The sequence below is a fragment of the Oncorhynchus mykiss genome, chromosome 19 (assembly GCF_057628025.1).
Source record: "Oncorhynchus mykiss isolate SJ-2025 chromosome 19, ASM5762802v1, whole genome shotgun sequence".
Taxonomy (NCBI): Eukaryota; Metazoa; Chordata; class Actinopteri; order Salmoniformes; family Salmonidae; genus Oncorhynchus; species Oncorhynchus mykiss.
This window is the reverse complement of record NC_143040.1, coordinates 23,463,792-23,481,043: the sequence shown is the minus strand read 5'-3', so window position 1 is coordinate 23,481,043 and position 17,252 is coordinate 23,463,792. Positions and strand designations below refer to the sequence as shown.

Genomic DNA, 17,252 nt, shown 5'->3' with positions numbered 1-17,252 from the left:
TATAAATCATTTCAAATTCCATTTATTAAACAAACCAGATGGCACCATTTTTGTGGTTTTTTTTTAAAATGTACGGATAACCAGGGGCACACTCCAACATTAATTTACAAAATAAGCATGCGTTTAGACAGTCCGCCAGAATTGAGCAATTTCCTGTCATGCTAGCGATTCAAAATGCAACGAGTACTTTGACTGTCACGGAAAATCTATGGAGTAAAACGTACATTTTTTTTTTTTAGTAATGTAGTAAAAGTAGTCAAATATAAATAGTAAAGTACAGACACCCCCCAAAATGACTTAAGTACTTTACGCCACTGTTCATCAGAAACTAACTTCACCTGGGAGTTTAGTCCCCTCGGATAAATAAAAGCTACACCATGAGAGCGTTCCAAGTGTTTGCAGACGGGAGGGTATGTTATTGAAGAGTCTGAATGTAAAATGTTGCAACTGCGGTGGGCATCATATTCCCGACTTCCATGAGTGCCCTGTTAGGGTGAAAGAGGTTGAGGTGTCAAGGGTCAGGGCTGTCCAGCAGATCTTCTATGTGGAGCTGGGGAGAGTCTAATGGGCCAGTGGAAATGGCAGTGGATGCACAACATTTACAACAGTAAATGTTCCTCGTCAGTCAAGAGATCTGGATACAGTCATTGTGTAGGTGGATTTTGTAACACTTATTGACACATGTATTCATTGTATTGTTCAAGTGTCCAATGAATCATTGTCTGTGGCTGAAAAGTATTAGGGGCATCAATATTTCATGGCAGAAGCACGGGCAAGGATACTGTCGTTGGGAGATGGCACGACCTCCCAGGCTCTTTTCTGAGCCTGTGTAGGGACCTGATTTAGAATGTTTGATTTGAACAGAAAAGCAGGTTGATTTCGAAGTATAATTTTTTTTGTCGTTTGACTTATCCACCCATACAGTAGGTGGCGGCATGCACTTCAAATTGTTGCGAAAGCCATTAAACCAGAGAGGAAGAATAAAAAACGAATTCGTCAGTATAAACGGAAGTTAACATTGACCCAAGAACAATCTTACATTTAGCCTTTTTATTGTTATTTAGACGTTTATTAACACCCTTGAACTCAATATGAATCCCTCGACTGCACAGCATCAGTTATTTACACCTGGTAGTCTTTAATTCGCGTTGTCGACAGGACGATATGTTTTCTAGCTAGCTACCTGCTAACGTTAGCTAACAATGGCTAACTGTATGGTTTTTCACACTCAAATAGCCTCCATTATGGAGGTTCTAGCGAATGCAGCTGTAGCAGAGATCTGTAAAATCGTGGACGACGACTATGCAGTGGTTCGTTTGGAAATAACTCAAAGCCATAAAGAAAACAGGGGATTGCGGAGGAAACTACAGCTGCTGGAATTGAAGATGGCACGGGAGCGCGCAGAGAAGACAGCGCGGGAGCGCGTCCTCGCCAGTCGTCCCAGTAGTGTGAAACTCCTCGACCGATATAGAGGATTGGCAAGAGGTACATTTTGATGTTGCACAAGGTCGAGGCTATCGCCCCGTTCCTCTCTGCGCATGTGTTCAGATGTGTGACCCAGAATTGGATTTTGTTTAGTGTTTGGATAGTATGCAATATTTACCCTGTTTACCTAGCCATCTTGCAAATGTTTTTTTTTTTTTTTACAAAATATAATTCTATATAATATTGTAACCAGATTCTTGATTTACTGAATGTCGTGTTGTCAAACTCAATTAAAATAATATGCATGGAACAATCAATAGTTATAGAAGTTACAAGAAGTGTCACCTTCCATCCTAGACAGTTTCAATAGTGTACAATTGAGCATTGACAGTACCTAATTTAACCACTAATTTCCCCCAATCACACTTTCAGGCGAAGGACATCTCACTCGAGGCCACAGGAGTTTTGCGAAGCCAGCAGGACATAACACGTTTAGAGATGACCAACCAATCACTGTTGATGAGGGGAGTGGAACCTCAACCCAGCATGTTATCGTGATAGAGGTTAGTGTCACAGTGTAACATAAGAAATTACAGTACATCAAATGTGGCCGTTTATTTCAGAAAGGCTCCCCTCGGCTATTAATTTGCTTACATGTACATTCTTATATCTAACATATGGGAACTTGTGAAACTTAGATATTGTTATCCAATTAAACAGATTTACTGGTAATAATAACCTCTCCTTGTGTCAGTCTGCAGAGGCTGCAGTCACTGGGGTCAAGCTGGAGAGGTCTGAAGGAGAGGAGGACCCACGGCACAGCAGAGACATCCAGACTGGAGCGTCCCATGTAGCCACGGAGGACCTCACCGCCACCGCGCCCAGGACCCGACGCAGCATCACGGAGGTCAGTGGAACTCCAAACGCAGTCCTCAAGTCAGAGACGGACACATAGACTTTAATTGTAACACAAATAATTTTACACACAGGATCTGACCACAGGTCAGACCCAGAGGGGCTGGGGCGACTGGGCTGTCCTATTCTCAGCTCAGATTATTTACTTTACGATAACCTGAGCTCGAGGACAGTTTAAGATAATTCCCATCGAGACTCAGGTGATGCTTTAGAGGCTGGCAGTGATCTGTCTTGTTCTTACACTACAGAGATGGACTCTGGCAACATATCCTTGGGTTTAGAGACACAGACTGATCTGTCTAGAGGAGACTGGAACCGCTACAGTAGTAGTGTGTACTATGAAGGGTGCCTAGATAAGAGGTTATAGTCATTGATGAAGTGACTGAAAGTGGAGGGTGATGCACCTCCCACATGGAATGTGGATGAGACTCACTTAGGAGAAGGACACTCACAAGATTTCTTAGAGTACAGGGAAAGCTTAGAGACAAATCCAAATGTCACGACCCACTCCCCTTTACACACACTCAGGGATCGAGACCCAGTGTCCACGTTGATGGGGCCTTCCAATTCACATGGCCGCCATGTCCTTTTTGATGAGCTATTGAACTCAAACAACAGGGTTAGAGCCCAGGCTCAGGGAGGGGGAGCAACATCAGGCAGTAGTAAAGAGAAACGGTTCCTCTGCATGTTCTGTAACAAAGGCTTCAGCTGCCTCCAGAACGTAAAGACCCACCAGAGGGTCCACACGGGTGAAACCCTTAAGCTGTACCCAGTGTCATATGTCCTTCAGCCAGGCCTGCAACCTGAAGAGGCACCAGAGGGTCCACACAGGGGAGAAACCCTTCAGCTCTACCAAGTGTCAGATGAGGTTCACCCACTAGAACAAGCTAAAGATGCATCTGAAGGTCCACACAGGAAAAAGGCTGTTTGCCTGTTTGCACTGCAGGAATAGGTTCTCAGAGAAGAGATACCTCAGGATACACAGGCAGAAAAAACATTCCACTCTATAACATAGAAAGTAACCATTCCACTCCATAGCTTCTGACGTTTAGTTCAAATCCTGCATTAAAGATTAATTTTAATTTTCAGCAGAAAATATCCACAGGTGCATTTAGAATAGTGAGATGAACATATTTCAGTGTTGAATATTCCTGGGTAGAATATTGCATCCAGACACTGTGAGACATATATATATATACAGTGCCTTGCGAAAGTATTCGGCCCCCTTGAACTTTTCGACCTTTTGCCACATTTCAGGCTTCAAACATAAAGATTTAAAACTGTATTTTTTTGTGAAGAATCAACAACAAGTGGGACACAATCATGAAGTGGAACGACATTTATTGGATATTTCAAACTTTTTTAACAAATCAAAAACTGAAAAATTGGGCGTGCAAAATTATTCAGCCCCCTTAAGTTAATACTTTGTAGCGCCACCTTTTGCTGCGATTACAGCTGTAAGTCGCTTGGGGTATGTCTCTATCAGTTTTGCACATCGAGAGACTGACATTTTTTCCCATTCCTCCTTGCAAAACAGCTCGAGCTCAGTGAGGTTGGATGGAGAGCATTTGTGAACAGCAGTTTTCAGTTCTTTCCACAGATTCTCGATTGGATTCAGGTCTGGACTTTGACTTGGCCATTCTAACACCTGGATATGTTTATTTTTGAACCATTCCATTGTAGATTTTGCTTTATGATTTGGATTATTGTCTTGTTGGAAGACAAATCTCTGTCCCAGTCTCAGGTCTTTTGCAGACTCCATCAGGTTTTCTTCCAGAATGGTCCTGTATTTGGCTCCATCCATTTTCCAATCAATTTTAACCATCTTCCCTGTCCCTGCTGAAGAAAAGCAGGCCCAAACCATGATGCTGCCACCACCATGTTTGACAGTGGGGATGGTGTGTTCAGCTGTGTTGCTTTTACGCCAAACATAACGTTTTGCATTGTTGCCAAAAAGTTCAATTTTGGTTTCATCTGACCAGAGCACCTTCTTCCACATGTTTGGTGTGTCTCCCAGGTGGCTTGTGGCAAACTTTAAACGACACTTTTTATGGATATCTTTAAGAAATGGCTTTCTTCTTGCCACTCTTCCATAAAGGCCAGATTTGTGCAATATACGACTGATTGTTGTCCTATGGACAGAGTCTCCCACCTCAGCTGTAGATCTCTGCAGTTCATCCAGAGTGATCATGGGCCTCTTGGCTGCATCTCTGATCAGTCTTCTCCTTGTATGAGCTGAAAGTTTAGAGGGACGGCCAGGTCTTGGTAGATTTGCAGTGGTCTGATACTCCTTCCATTTTAATATTATCGCTTGCACAGTGCTCCTTGGGATGTTTAAAGCTTGGGAAATCTTTTTGTATCCAAATCCGGCTTTAAACTTCTTCACAACAGTATCTCGGACCTGCCTGGTGTGTTCCTTGTTCTTCATGATGCTCTCTGCGCTTTTAACGGACCTCTGAGACTATCACAGTGCAGGTGCATTTATACGGAGACTTGATTACACACAGGTGGATTGTATTTATCATCATTAGTCATTTAGGTCAACATTGGATCATTCAGAGATCCTCACTGAACTTCTGGAGAGAGTTTGCTGCACTGAAAGTAAACGGGCTGAATAATTTTGCACGCCCAATTTTTCAGTTTTTGATTTGTTAAAAAAGTTTGAAATATCCAATAAATGTCGTTCCACATCATGATTGTGTTCCACTTGTTGTTGATTCTTCACAAAAAAATACAGTTTTATATCTTTATGTTTGAAGCCTGAAATGTGGCAAAAGGGCGCAAAGTTCAAGGGGGCCGAATACTATCGCAAGGCACTGTATATATATATAAGCCTAAAAAGTCTGTTACATATTGTGTTTGTACTGTGTAGGATATATGATGTTCATACAGATTGAGACATATTCTAAATGTACATTTTAGTCATTTAGCAGGCACACTTATCCACAGTGAATTACAGTTAATGCATTCATTTTAAGAAAGCTGGGCTAAACAACCACGTAACACAGTCGTAGCAAGTACATTTCCTTAAAGTACTTACCAGCAAAGTCAGTGCTAGTAGGAAGACCCATTCCTTTTTGGAAGGGACTCTGCTGTTCTAGCTTCAGGGGGAAGCTGGTTCCATCATTGGGGTGTCAGGACAGAGAAGAGCTTTGACTGGTCTGAGCAAGAGCTGACCACTCGTAAGGGTGGGGCGGTAAAGAGACCAAAGGTGGCAGAATGGAGTGCTTGGATTGGGGTGTAGGATTTGAGCATAGCCTGAAGGTAGGGAGGGGCAGTTCACTTTGCTGCTCTGTAGGCAACCATCATGGTCTTGTAGTGGATACGAACTTCGACTGGAAGCCAGTGGAGTGTGCCGAGGAGCGGGGTGACATGGGAGAACTTGGCGGACTGCAGCGTTCTAGATAAGTTTCAGGGGTTTGATGTCACAGGAGGGGAGCCCATCCAACAGAGAGCTTTAGAAGTCTAGACGGGAAATGACAACTGCGTGGATTAAGGCCTGCTCCGCTTCTTGTGCGAGTAAGGGTCGTACTCTACGGATGTTGTAGAGCATGAACCTTGGAGCGGGGTAGGCCTGCCCCGGGAGGAAGAGCTGTTGTCAAGGTTGAGCTTGAGGTGGTGGGCAGACATCCAAGCTGAGATGTCTGCCAGGTACTCAGAGATACGTGTGTATGTGTGGTTTTCATATGGTGTTTTCATATGGTGTATTTAACAATTGTTAATATTTAATAAACACAGACTTTTCTTGAGACTCTCTTTAGTATATATCACATCTGATCTCACCCTATTCTACATACACCCAAGAGCACTTTAACTAATATACACTAAATATACCTACACACCCCAGACACTAACAAACACCTACTTACTGTACATGTCAAATTTGTTTAGTCAGGGTTTGTCTGACTTGATTTATGATAACTGACTTACAGTGGGGCAAAAAAGTATTTAGTCAGCCACCAATTGTGCAAGTTCTCCCACTTGATGAGAGAGGCCTGTAATTTTAATCATAGGTACACTTCAACTATGACAGACAAAATGAGAAGAAAAAAAATCCAGAAAATCACATTGTAGGATTTTTAATTAATTTATTTGCAAATTATGTTGGAAAATAAGTATTTGGTCACCTACAAACAAGCAAGATTTCTGGATCTCACAAACCTGTAACTTCTTCTTTAAGAGGCTCCTCTGTCCTCCACTCGTTACCTGGATTAATGGCACCTGTTTGAACTTGTTATCAGTATAAAAGACACCTGTCCACAACCTCAAACAGTCACACTCCAAACTCCACTATGGTCAAGACCAAAGAGCTGTCAAAGGACACCAGAAACCAAAATTGTAGACCTGCACCAGGCTGGGAAGACTGAATCTGCAATGGGTAAGCAGCTTGGTTTGAAGAAATCAACTGTGGGAGCAATTATTAGGAAATGGAAGACATACAAACCACTGATAATCTCCCTCGATCTAGGGCTCCACGCAAGATAGCAACCCGTGGGGTCAAAATGATCACAAGAACGGTGAGCAAAAATCCCAGAACCACACGGGGGACCCAGTGAATGCAGAGAGCTGGGACCAAAGTAACAAAGCCTACCATCAGTAACACACTACGCCGCCAGGGACTCAAATCCTGCAGTGCCAGACGTGTCCCCCTGCTTAAGCCAGTACATGTCCAGGCCCGTCTGAAGTTTGCTAGAGAGCATTTGGATGATCCAGAATAAGATTGGGAGAATGTCATATGGTCAGATGAAACCAAAATATAACTTTTTGGTAAAAACTCAACATGTCGTGTTTGGAGGACAAAGAATGCTGAGTTGCATCCAAAGAACACCATGTGAAGCATGGGTGTGGAAACATCATGCTTTGGGGCTGTTTTTCTGCAAAGGGACCAGGACGACTGATCCGTGTAAAGGGAAGAATGAATGGGGCCATGTATCGTGAGATTTTGAGTGAAAACCTCCTTCCATCAGCAAGGGCATTGAAGATGAAACATGGCTGGGTCTTTCAACATGACAATGATCCCAAACACACCGCCCAGCAACTGAGTGGCTTCGTAAGAAGCATTTCAAGGTCCTGGAGCGGCCTAGCTAGTCTCCAGATCTCAACCCCATAGAAAATCTTTGGAGGGAGTTGAAAGTCCGTGTTGCCCAGCAATAGCCCCAAAACATTACTGCTCTAGAGATCTGCATGGAGGAATGGGCCAAAATACCAGCAACAGTGTGTGAACCTTGTGAAGACTTACAGAAAACGTTTGACCTCTGTCATTGCCAACAAAGGGTATATAACAAAGTATTGAGAAACTTTTGTTATTGACCAAATATTTATTTTCCACCATAATTTGCAAATAAATTCATTAAAAATCTTACAATGTGATTTTCTGGGGGAAAAAATGCTCATTTTGTCTGTCATAGTTGAAGTGTACCTGTGAGGAAAATTACAGGCCTCATCTTTTTAAGTGGGAGAACTTGCACAATTGGTGGCTGACTAAATACTTTTTTGCCCCACTGTATATTTACCCACAACATATTTATGTTCACCATGATGGGTTTAAAAACCATCAAGTCCTTCTGAAACTACAGTATAGGACTCAAACAGTGGGGCTGGGTAAACACTCCTGAGCCATACTTGTGAACATTAGAAACCGTTTAAATGTAAACAGTTACTCTGTTTCTGTGTGTTAGCCAATTAAACTAATTGATTTACTTGCACGTGATAGTAGGTTATTGTTTATTTATTTAACTAGGCAAGTCCATTAAGAACAAATTCTTATTTTACAATGACTGTCTACCCCGGCCAAACCCTCCCCTAACCTGCCCTACGGGACTCCCGATCACTGCCGGTTGTGATACCGGGATCGGGCCTGTAGTGATGCCTCTAGCACTGAGATGCAGTGCCTTAGACCACTGCGCAACTCGGGAGACAAATTGTAGCTGGTCCCATCAGATAACCTTCAACACGTTAGTCCGATGCGAACCTCACCAGATGACAGTGATTATTTCCTGGAACAAGTTCTGCATCAGCCAATTATACATGTTGACGTAGATTGAGGTGAACAAACACTAGCATAAGAGCGACCTTAAAGTCAAACACTCATTATTATCCTACAGATGGCATTATTGCAGTAACGGTGTTAATTATTTTTTTTAAGTTGATCACGATTCCGGACTCAAACCCACTTTGGCGAGCATCCACACTAGAGGAAAGTTTATCGTTTATCTTCTAAAGCAGGGCAGGTCCTAGCTTTTGGGGATTTGGTTGGGGGGCCCACCACCCCACGGCAAATCATTTTGTTCCCTTTGACGGCAGAGAGAATTTCAGTTTTGAAGTTGCTGTAATTCTACACATTTTGCCATGGGGTTCAGGCCGTTTATACCTTGGACCGGCCTTGTTCTACAATACACCTGTCAATCAACTGATCAACGCATCCTACTGCACGCTGTAGGCCTATTAGTAAGGTGGGAACACAAGACCATTCACTGCTTTCAGGGTGTGTTCATAGTCATAGAGACAACTGAAAGTAAGAAGCTAGATATTAGGCTTACACTAATTGTGTGAAGAGGAAGTGCAGGCGAAACCCTGTAAATTAAGATTACCAATACATTTTATGAGTAGGTTCTTCCTGTTGCTGACCGACACACAGGCTACTGGCACTGCTACATAAATCATCGTTGCTACTATAGGCTATATTACATAGAATTGAAGGCTTACATTTACAATGTTTTAGGTGCATTTTTATAATCTACTTTTTCACATATGCGTTATTTGAGTCGAGGGCCCACAGTGGAGTGCTTTTTCCGTAAATGCAATCCTTGCCCCAAGGGGGATTCGAACTCGCAGCCATCGTACCTTGCCGTCTCTGGGCTTACTGTCTTAGTGGATTACACCACCAATTAGTGATGGCAGTAAGGGTCAATTACAACTATTTGACAAGACCACGAGCATCTTCAACCTTTTTTAAAACAATGAATGAATATTAACTTACATGTTGTACAACCTACATCTTTATTGCTGAACATTCGTACTAACAGCTAGTAGCCTTGTCAAGGATGCATCAATGCAAGATTGGCATATGTTGTTACAGACCAACGAAACAAAAGGCAACCTTGAATTTGTTGGTTTAAAATATCCCTCTGGTGGCCAGGGTTGACCTATTTTAAGAAATACAATTTGTTGGTGGATATAAAGTCTAAGATCTTTGATAGGCTGATGTGGAATTTTGTTCCAGGAAATAATCAGTCATCTGGTGAGGTTAGCATAGGGCTAACGTGTACCAGGTTATCTGATGGGACCAGCTACAATGCAGCGTTCTATCACGTGCAAGTAAATTGGCAATTTTAACTGGCTGATGCACTTTTTGTGACAGAGCAACTGTTTGAATTTAATGTTAGTTTCTAATGTTCACAAGTATGGCTCATCCATCATTAAAGTGTGTGTTTATCTGTGTGTACGTACCTGAGGGAGTGTATGTTTGTGTAATCTGTATCACCTGTCTTTTCCAGGAGGAGGAGGGTCCAGAGGTGCTGCTGGTGAAGGAGGAGGGGTGTGAGGAGGGTCTGGGGAATCCAGAGGGGACCATGGTCATGGAGGACAACCAGACTACACCTCCTCCTGAACCCACAGAGGAGCCAGCTGAGCAGCACAGGACCACACACAGTCTCACTGAGGTGAGCCCACTAAACTACTGTCTGAATGGTATTAGTTCGGGGCCTGTATCCACAAAGCCTCTGAGTAGGAGTGCTGATCTAGGATCAGTTTAGCCTTTTAGATCATAATGAATAAGATCAGCACTCCTACTCTGAGACTCTTTGTGGATACGGGCCGAGGTCTTCATACATTTTGTCTTAAGTGTGGGACCATGCCTTTGAATTATCAAACCATTAAAGAGTGGCAAGTAATCAAATCAACTAACATGTTTGTATAGTACTCATATCAATCCCTCATTATCCAATCAGAAGATGCTCCATAGCAGGGTGCTCATATCAGATTTCTTGATCCAACATCCTCTCACTCTGTATCTCTTACAGTTAGTAGACATGGAGGATGGGAAGCCTGATCTGCTACTAGTCAAAGAGGAGACAATAGAAGACGGACCAGAGAGCATTGATCTGCTGAGTGGACTAAAGATGGGGGAGCAAGGTAAGGGAGAAAAACATATAGCCTACATACAGTAATAGGTCTTCAATAGGAATAGTGATGCGCCTGGATTTTTTATTTTTCTTCATTCATTAAATCATATCAATATAACTGTAACGTATGAACTTGACTAAAAAAAACTCCATATGTTGAGTTCTCTGCCATGTTCGTAAAGTCGAACCTCTTCCTGCAGGTGGTTGGCTGGAGGTTAACAGAGGAGACTGGGCGGCCATCTTGGATTCCCAGAACCAGACTGGTGCAGCCAAGGGCCCAGGGGACAATGTCACTGAGCAGGACAGGACTAGAGGCAACATAGTGGAGGTCAGTGGATGGGACAGCGTCCTCAACTCTGGGCTAGGGAACAACACTGTTAAGCACAACCAGAAACAGACAGTCGAATACAAAACAACAACCAAACTTAGTCTCCATGACAGCAGACTGGCTGAGACCAGGGCGAGGTGTAGATTTGGTATGTGGCGAGAGAGAACAGACACAGACTCGGCTAGCGATGCTCCATCCTGCTCCTATAGTTGTGATTCAGAGAGACTGATGGCGCCTCAGGTTAACCCCCTAACAGATGCTGTCTTCAGCCTGCCTTCTATAGGATCTATCAACTGGAACATGGACCCTGCAACAACACAGATGCTCCCTGGCCTTCATCCTCCTCACACTCTCATAATGTTAAACCAAACCACAGACAATGCCAGTTCCTCAACACTAAATGGCTACACAAGCCCATTGACAAATGACAGTAGTAGTAGTAACGCTATGAGCAGATCCAGTAGTAAAGAGAAGCGCTTCCCGTGTTCATTCTGTGGGAAAGCCTTCAGTTTCCCCAAACAGGTGGAGATCCACCAGAGGATGCACACAGGGGAGAAACCCTTTGGCTGCCACCTTTGCCGGGCTAGTTTCTCCCATTCGTCCAACCTGAAGAGGCACCAGAGAGTCCACACAGGGGAGAAACCCTACAGCTGTCCCCAGTGTGAGAAGAGGTTCTCACGCCAGCACGATCTCAAGATGCACCTGAAGGTCCACACTTGAGAGAGTCCGTTCAACTGCACGCACTGCGGAAAAAGGTTCTCAGAGGAGCAACCTCAGGATACACCAGCAGAAAATGCACATGACCCATGAATAGTGTATACCCACTGGGTACACCACGTCATTTCAACATATAGAACTGGTTAATATTTGGTAGATACATTGATCAATGAGATTCCAATCTATTTTCACCTACTCAAAATGACAGCTAATAGTTTGTTGAATTCCCAATGTGTTATCACAGATTTCAACCATCAAAAATTGAAACCAAATTCCAATGGAAAAATCTGTCAGATTTTTTGGTTTATTTGTCACTTGTGTTAAAACTGACCTTTCAACCATAGGAATACAATGTCAGATATTGTTATTTATATACAACTTAATGTGTTATGACTGTGATTGATCTAATAGCACTACCAAATTACCACTATTTTTGGACAACTTAAGATGCTGTCTGATAAGTGGTGGAAAATGTTGTATTATTGAGTCAGTACACATACCCCCCCCACAGCTCACCATTTAAAGCTAGTTAAGGAGGAAAATTATGCCTTTGCAGCCTGAATGGGGGACACTTTATGTACGAGCCGGTTCACAGGGGAAACAAGTTTATTACCGGGAATGCACATCAATCCTAGACAATAGTGCAGATCTAGCGGCCACTATAGGCTGGCTGTCTTGTAGTGGTGCACTATAGTGGTGCAATTGCCATCATACTTGAGACACTGGCGATCTCATAAAACAACTATCTTAACTTGAAATTGGTGCTGACTATTCGTATATCTCTCTTAGCAACCTAGATGTTGTTTCAGCAATAAGGCATGAGAGCCCGGGAATTATCGTGTGATAATTCCCAACTAAGGGCTGTTCTTATGCCCAAGGTAAAGCGAAGGGCTGGGGAAACAGCCCTTAGGAGGGAGTTATCACACAATAATTCCCAGGTTCTCATGCCTTATTTCTTTCATAAAACATTTGTCAACATATACATACAGTTGAAGTTGGTAGTTTACATACACTTAGGTTGGAGTCATTAAACCTTGTTTTTCAACTACTCCACAAATTTCTTGTTAACAAACTATAGTTTTGGCAAGTCGGATAGGACATCTACTTTGTGCATGACGAAGTAATTTTTCCAACAATTGTTTACAGACAGATTATTTCACTTACAATGAATTATATCACAATTCCAGTGGGTCAGAAGTTTACATACACTAAGTTGACTGTGCCTTTAAACAGCTTGGAAAATTCCAGAAAATGTCATGGCTTTAGAAGCTTCTGATAGGCTAATTGACATCATTTGAGTCGTCAATTGGAGGTGTACCTGTGGATGTATTTCAAGGCCTACCTTCAAACTCAGTGCCTCTTTGCTTGACATCATGGGAAAATCAAAAGAAATCAGCCAAGACCTTGGAAAAAAATGTGGAGACCTCCACAAGTCTGGTTCATCCTTGGGAGATCAGCAAGGAAGAAGCCACTGCTCCAAAATTACCATTAAAAAAAGCCAGACTACGGTTTGCAACTGCACATGGGGATAAAGATCGTAATTTTGGGAGAAATGTCCTCTGGTCAAAAAAATAGAACTGTTTGGCCATAATGGCCATCGTTATGTTTGGAGGAAAAAGGGGGAGGCTTGCAGGCCGAAGAACACCATCCCAACTGTGAAGCATGGGGGTGGCAGAATCATGCTGTGGGGGTGGCAGAATCATGCTGTGGGGCTGCTTTGCTGCAGGAGGGACTGGTGCACTTCACAAAATAGATGGCATGATGAGGCAGGAAAAGTATGGATATATTGAAGTAACATCAAGACATCAGTCAGGAAGTTAAAGCTTGGTCGCAAATAGGTCTTCCAAATGGACAACGACCCCAATCATACTACCAAAGTTGATTCAAAATGGCTTAAGGACAACAAAGTCAAGGTATTAGAGTGGCCATCACAAAGCCCTGACCTCAATCCTATAGAAAATTTGTGGGCAGAACTGAAAAAGCGTGTGTGAGCAAGGAGGCCTACAAACCTGACCCAATTACACCAGCTCTGTCAGGAGGAATGGGCTAAAATTCACCCAACTTATTGTGGGAAGCTTATGGAAGGCTACCCAAAACATTTGACCCAAGTTAAACAATTTAAAGGCAATGCTACCGAATACTAATTGAGTGTATGGGAATTTCTGACCCACTGGGAATGTGATGAAAGAAATAAATAAAAGCTGAAATAAATCACTCTACTATTATTCTGACATTTCACATTCTTAAAATAAAGTGGTGATCGTAACTGACTAAGACAGGGAATTACTACTAGTAATAGTCCATGATGAATATCAAGCTAAGTAGGGCTGAGCTTGTAGATAGATCAACTCTCTAGTAGTAGGTGCTGCCCAGACTGTTGTTTAAAAATGTTTTTTTTATAGTGGATATTACGTTGAAGATGTCTTTGTTTCAAAGGTAAAAATAAAAACAATTATACATTCACGACTTGTTTCAAATCCAATGTATTTTCCACGTAGATTCCATGTCACAATACTTTGACAAATTATGTTGAAACAACGTTGAATTAACCAGTTTGTGCCCAGTGGGTAGTGATGTGTAATATAGTACTAGTTAGTTTCTTGTAGTTCATTCTGTTGGTGTTGGACGTAGCTGGGAACTGGATGAACAGAGGAAAGAATGAGTATATTGAGGCAGAGTAGATGTGATGTCTGTCACTTTTCATCACTTTAGCATTTTTACACATTTTGTCCCATTTTAGGTGTTTTAGACAATCATAGTGCCTTAATTCATGTTTATTTGACATGAAGCTGTGTGTAATGTTGAACCTTTTCCAAAGTATTCTCAAATTAATTTGATCAAAGCGAGGTTACCATAGTGAGAAGTTATTCTACTTGTCATGTATCGTTTTATGCAATCATAAAAATGATTCTAATGCCATTTTGTTTAAAAGAAATACTAAATTGACTCTGCTGACTAACTTGGTTATTTTGTATCATTTGCAGACTGTTTGGACTTATGTCTGCCTGTCTCTGTATATTACTCAGCAAAAAAAGAAACATCCCTTTTCAGGACCCTGTCTTTCAAAGATAATTCATAAAAATCCAAATAACTTCACAGATCTTCATTGTAAAGGGTTTAAACACTGTTTCCCATGCTTGTTCAATGAACCATAAACAATTAATGAACCTGCACCTGTGGAACAGTTGTTAAGACACTAACAGCTTACAGACGGTAGGCAATTAAGGTCACAGTTCTGAAAACTTAGGACACTAAAGAGGCCTTCCTACTGACTCTGAAAAACACAAAAAGAAAGATGCCCAGGGTCCCTGCTCATCTACGTGAATGTGCCTTAGGCATGCTGCAAGGAGGCATGAGGATTGCAGATGTGGCCTGGGTAATAAATTGCAATGTCCGTATTGTGAGACGCCTAAGACAGCACTACAGGGAGACCGGATGGACAGCTGATCGCCCTCGCAGACCACGTGTAACAACACCTGCACAGGATCAGCACATCCAAATATCACACCTGCGGGACAGGTACAGGATGGCAACAACAACTGCCCGAGTTACACTGGGAACGCACAATCTCTCCATCAGTGCTCAGACTGTCCGCAATAGGCTGAGCGAGGCTGGACTGAGGCAGGTAAGGCAGGTCCTCACCAGCCCTCACCGGTAACAACGCCGCATATGGGCACAAACCCACCGTAGCTGGACCTGACAGGACTGGCAAAAAGTGCTATTTTTCAGATTCGCGTTTATCGTTGAAGGAATGAGCGTTACACCGAGGCCTGTACTCTGGAGCGGGAGCGATTTGGAGGGAGGGTCAATCATGGTCTGGGGCGGTGTGTCACAGCATCATCGGACTGAGCTTGTTGTCATTGCAGGCAATCTCAACGCTGTATGTTACAGGGAAGACATCCTCCTCCCTCGTGGTACCCTTCCTGCGAGCTTATCCTGACATGACCCTCCAGCATGACAATGCCACCAGCCATACTGCTCGTTCTGTGCGTGATTTCCTACAAGACAGGAATGTCAGTGTTCTGCCATGGCCAGCAAAGAGCCCGGATCTCAATCCCATTGAGCATGTCTCGGACCTGTCTTGGATCAGAGGGTGAGGGCTAGGGCCATTCCCACCCTAGAAATGTCTGGGAACTTGCAGGTGCCTTGGTGGAAGAGTGGGGTAACATCTCACAGCAAGAACAGGCAAATCTGGTGCAGTCCATGAGGAGATGCACTGCAGTACTTAATGTAGCTGGTGGCCAGACCAGATACTGACTTTTACTTTTTATTTTGACCCCCCCTTTGTTCAGGGACACAATATTCCATTTGTTAGTCACATGTTTGTGGAACTTGTTCAGTTTATGTCTGTTAAATCTTATGTTCATACAAATATTTACACATGTTAAGTTTGCTGACAATAAACACAGTTGACCGTGAGAGGACGTTTCTTTTTTTGCTGAGTTATTTATATAATAAACTCCCAATAGCTCCATATTGTTAGGTTCTTAAATCACAGTGTTAGAGATGGGCTTGACTGTGGTTAACATTTTGTATCTTGCCATGTTTGTGTGGACAGGAAAGAGTTTCTTGTATAAACCTTTTTATATGCTCTTCTGAACCATCTTTGTTTACAGTCTCCAGTTCACGAGGACCTACTGATATCTGATGTTACTGGCAGGAGAGACTGGACCTATGAAGGGACTGGTCACAAACCCTGGCACCAGATCAGGACCATGGATCAGGAACCGTTGCTCTTCCTTTCCGAGTCAGAACCCAACCGCGAGGGACAGAGACTCCACTACGTAGAACACAAGCAGTGGACAGGTGGTCTAAGCCACCCCAGTCCTGCTGGTCATCAGAGAGACGGAGCTGATAGAGAGAGACCCTCCTGTTCCTATGATACAGTATCCATGATGAACAGAGCAGGTCACCCTGGGCCTTCACAGAGAGTGGTGGGAGACCCCCTTGGTGGTAGTCTATCAGCAAATCTGTCTTCTCCTTCAGGGTCTCATCTAATGCCTAGTGACTGGGTTCATAGGAGACCTGGGTCTAGCCTTCCTCAGTTACCTCATGGTTACCCCACAAATACAGACAGGGTCACGATGGGCGTTCACCACGAGAGGTTCCTAGCCTATAACACAGCACACAATACCAACAACACACAAACAATGACTAGAGGTCAAGGAGGGAGCTCAAAGACTAACCACCTGAGTGTGGTGGATCCTGCTTCTACCTCCTCTGGTGTCAATGCGTCACAATGTGGGAAGTCGAGCATTACGACTGACTCCGACAAGCCGTACGCCTGCCCCACATGTGGAAAACGCTTCGCTCATGCGTACTATGTGAAGACTCATCAAACCGTTCACACCAAGGACAAGCCCTTCAAGTGCAAACTATGTTACAAGAGCTTCTCCTTCCTGACTAGCCTTATCAGACACAGGAGTGTCCACAACGGGGAGAAATTGTAGCAGTTGAGATGTACGCAGGGGATATCCGGGAACTATTCTTTAGCTAAAATATTATAGTTCTCATTTGAAGTGTATTGGGGTAATTAACCACATACCCCTGATTAATCCTTTGTTAACTTGTCATTTGAAACAGGCTTGTGTAAATCTGTTTTTAGAGAGACTGTAAACCTAGGCTATTTCAAGCACAACTGAATAGTTACCTTACTTAGTAGACGTAATAAAGTCATTATTTTCAACTCTATTCTTGCTAACACACTTATTTCTAAAGTCTGGTCTTACCTTGAAATATAGTGA

The 17,252-nt window shown here is 43.0% G+C and overlaps 1 protein-coding gene across 2 annotated transcripts; it reads left to right on the top strand.

Annotated features, from left to right (window-relative positions):
• Nucleotides 1-231: 231 nt before the first annotated feature.
• LOC118941342 (uncharacterized) lies at nt 232-17,199 on the top strand. Of its 2 annotated transcripts, XM_090210482.1 has the most exons (7): nt 232-1,485; nt 1,858-1,988; nt 2,180-2,332; nt 9,837-10,001; nt 10,362-10,473; nt 10,664-10,791; nt 16,125-17,199. In XM_090210482.1, exons 1-7 carry the CDS (start codon nt 1,203-1,205, stop codon nt 16,956-16,958), a joined length of 1,806 nt encoding a protein of 601 aa, XP_090066608.1. In that variant the 5' UTR covers nt 232-1,202; the 3' UTR covers nt 16,959-17,199. The 2 variants fall into 2 exon arrangements, with proteins under 2 accessions (XP_090066608.1, XP_090066610.1); XM_090210484.1 differs by lacking the exon at nt 16,125-17,199 and having other exon boundaries at nt 10,664-13,971.
• Nucleotides 17,200-17,252: the final 53 nt, after the last annotated feature.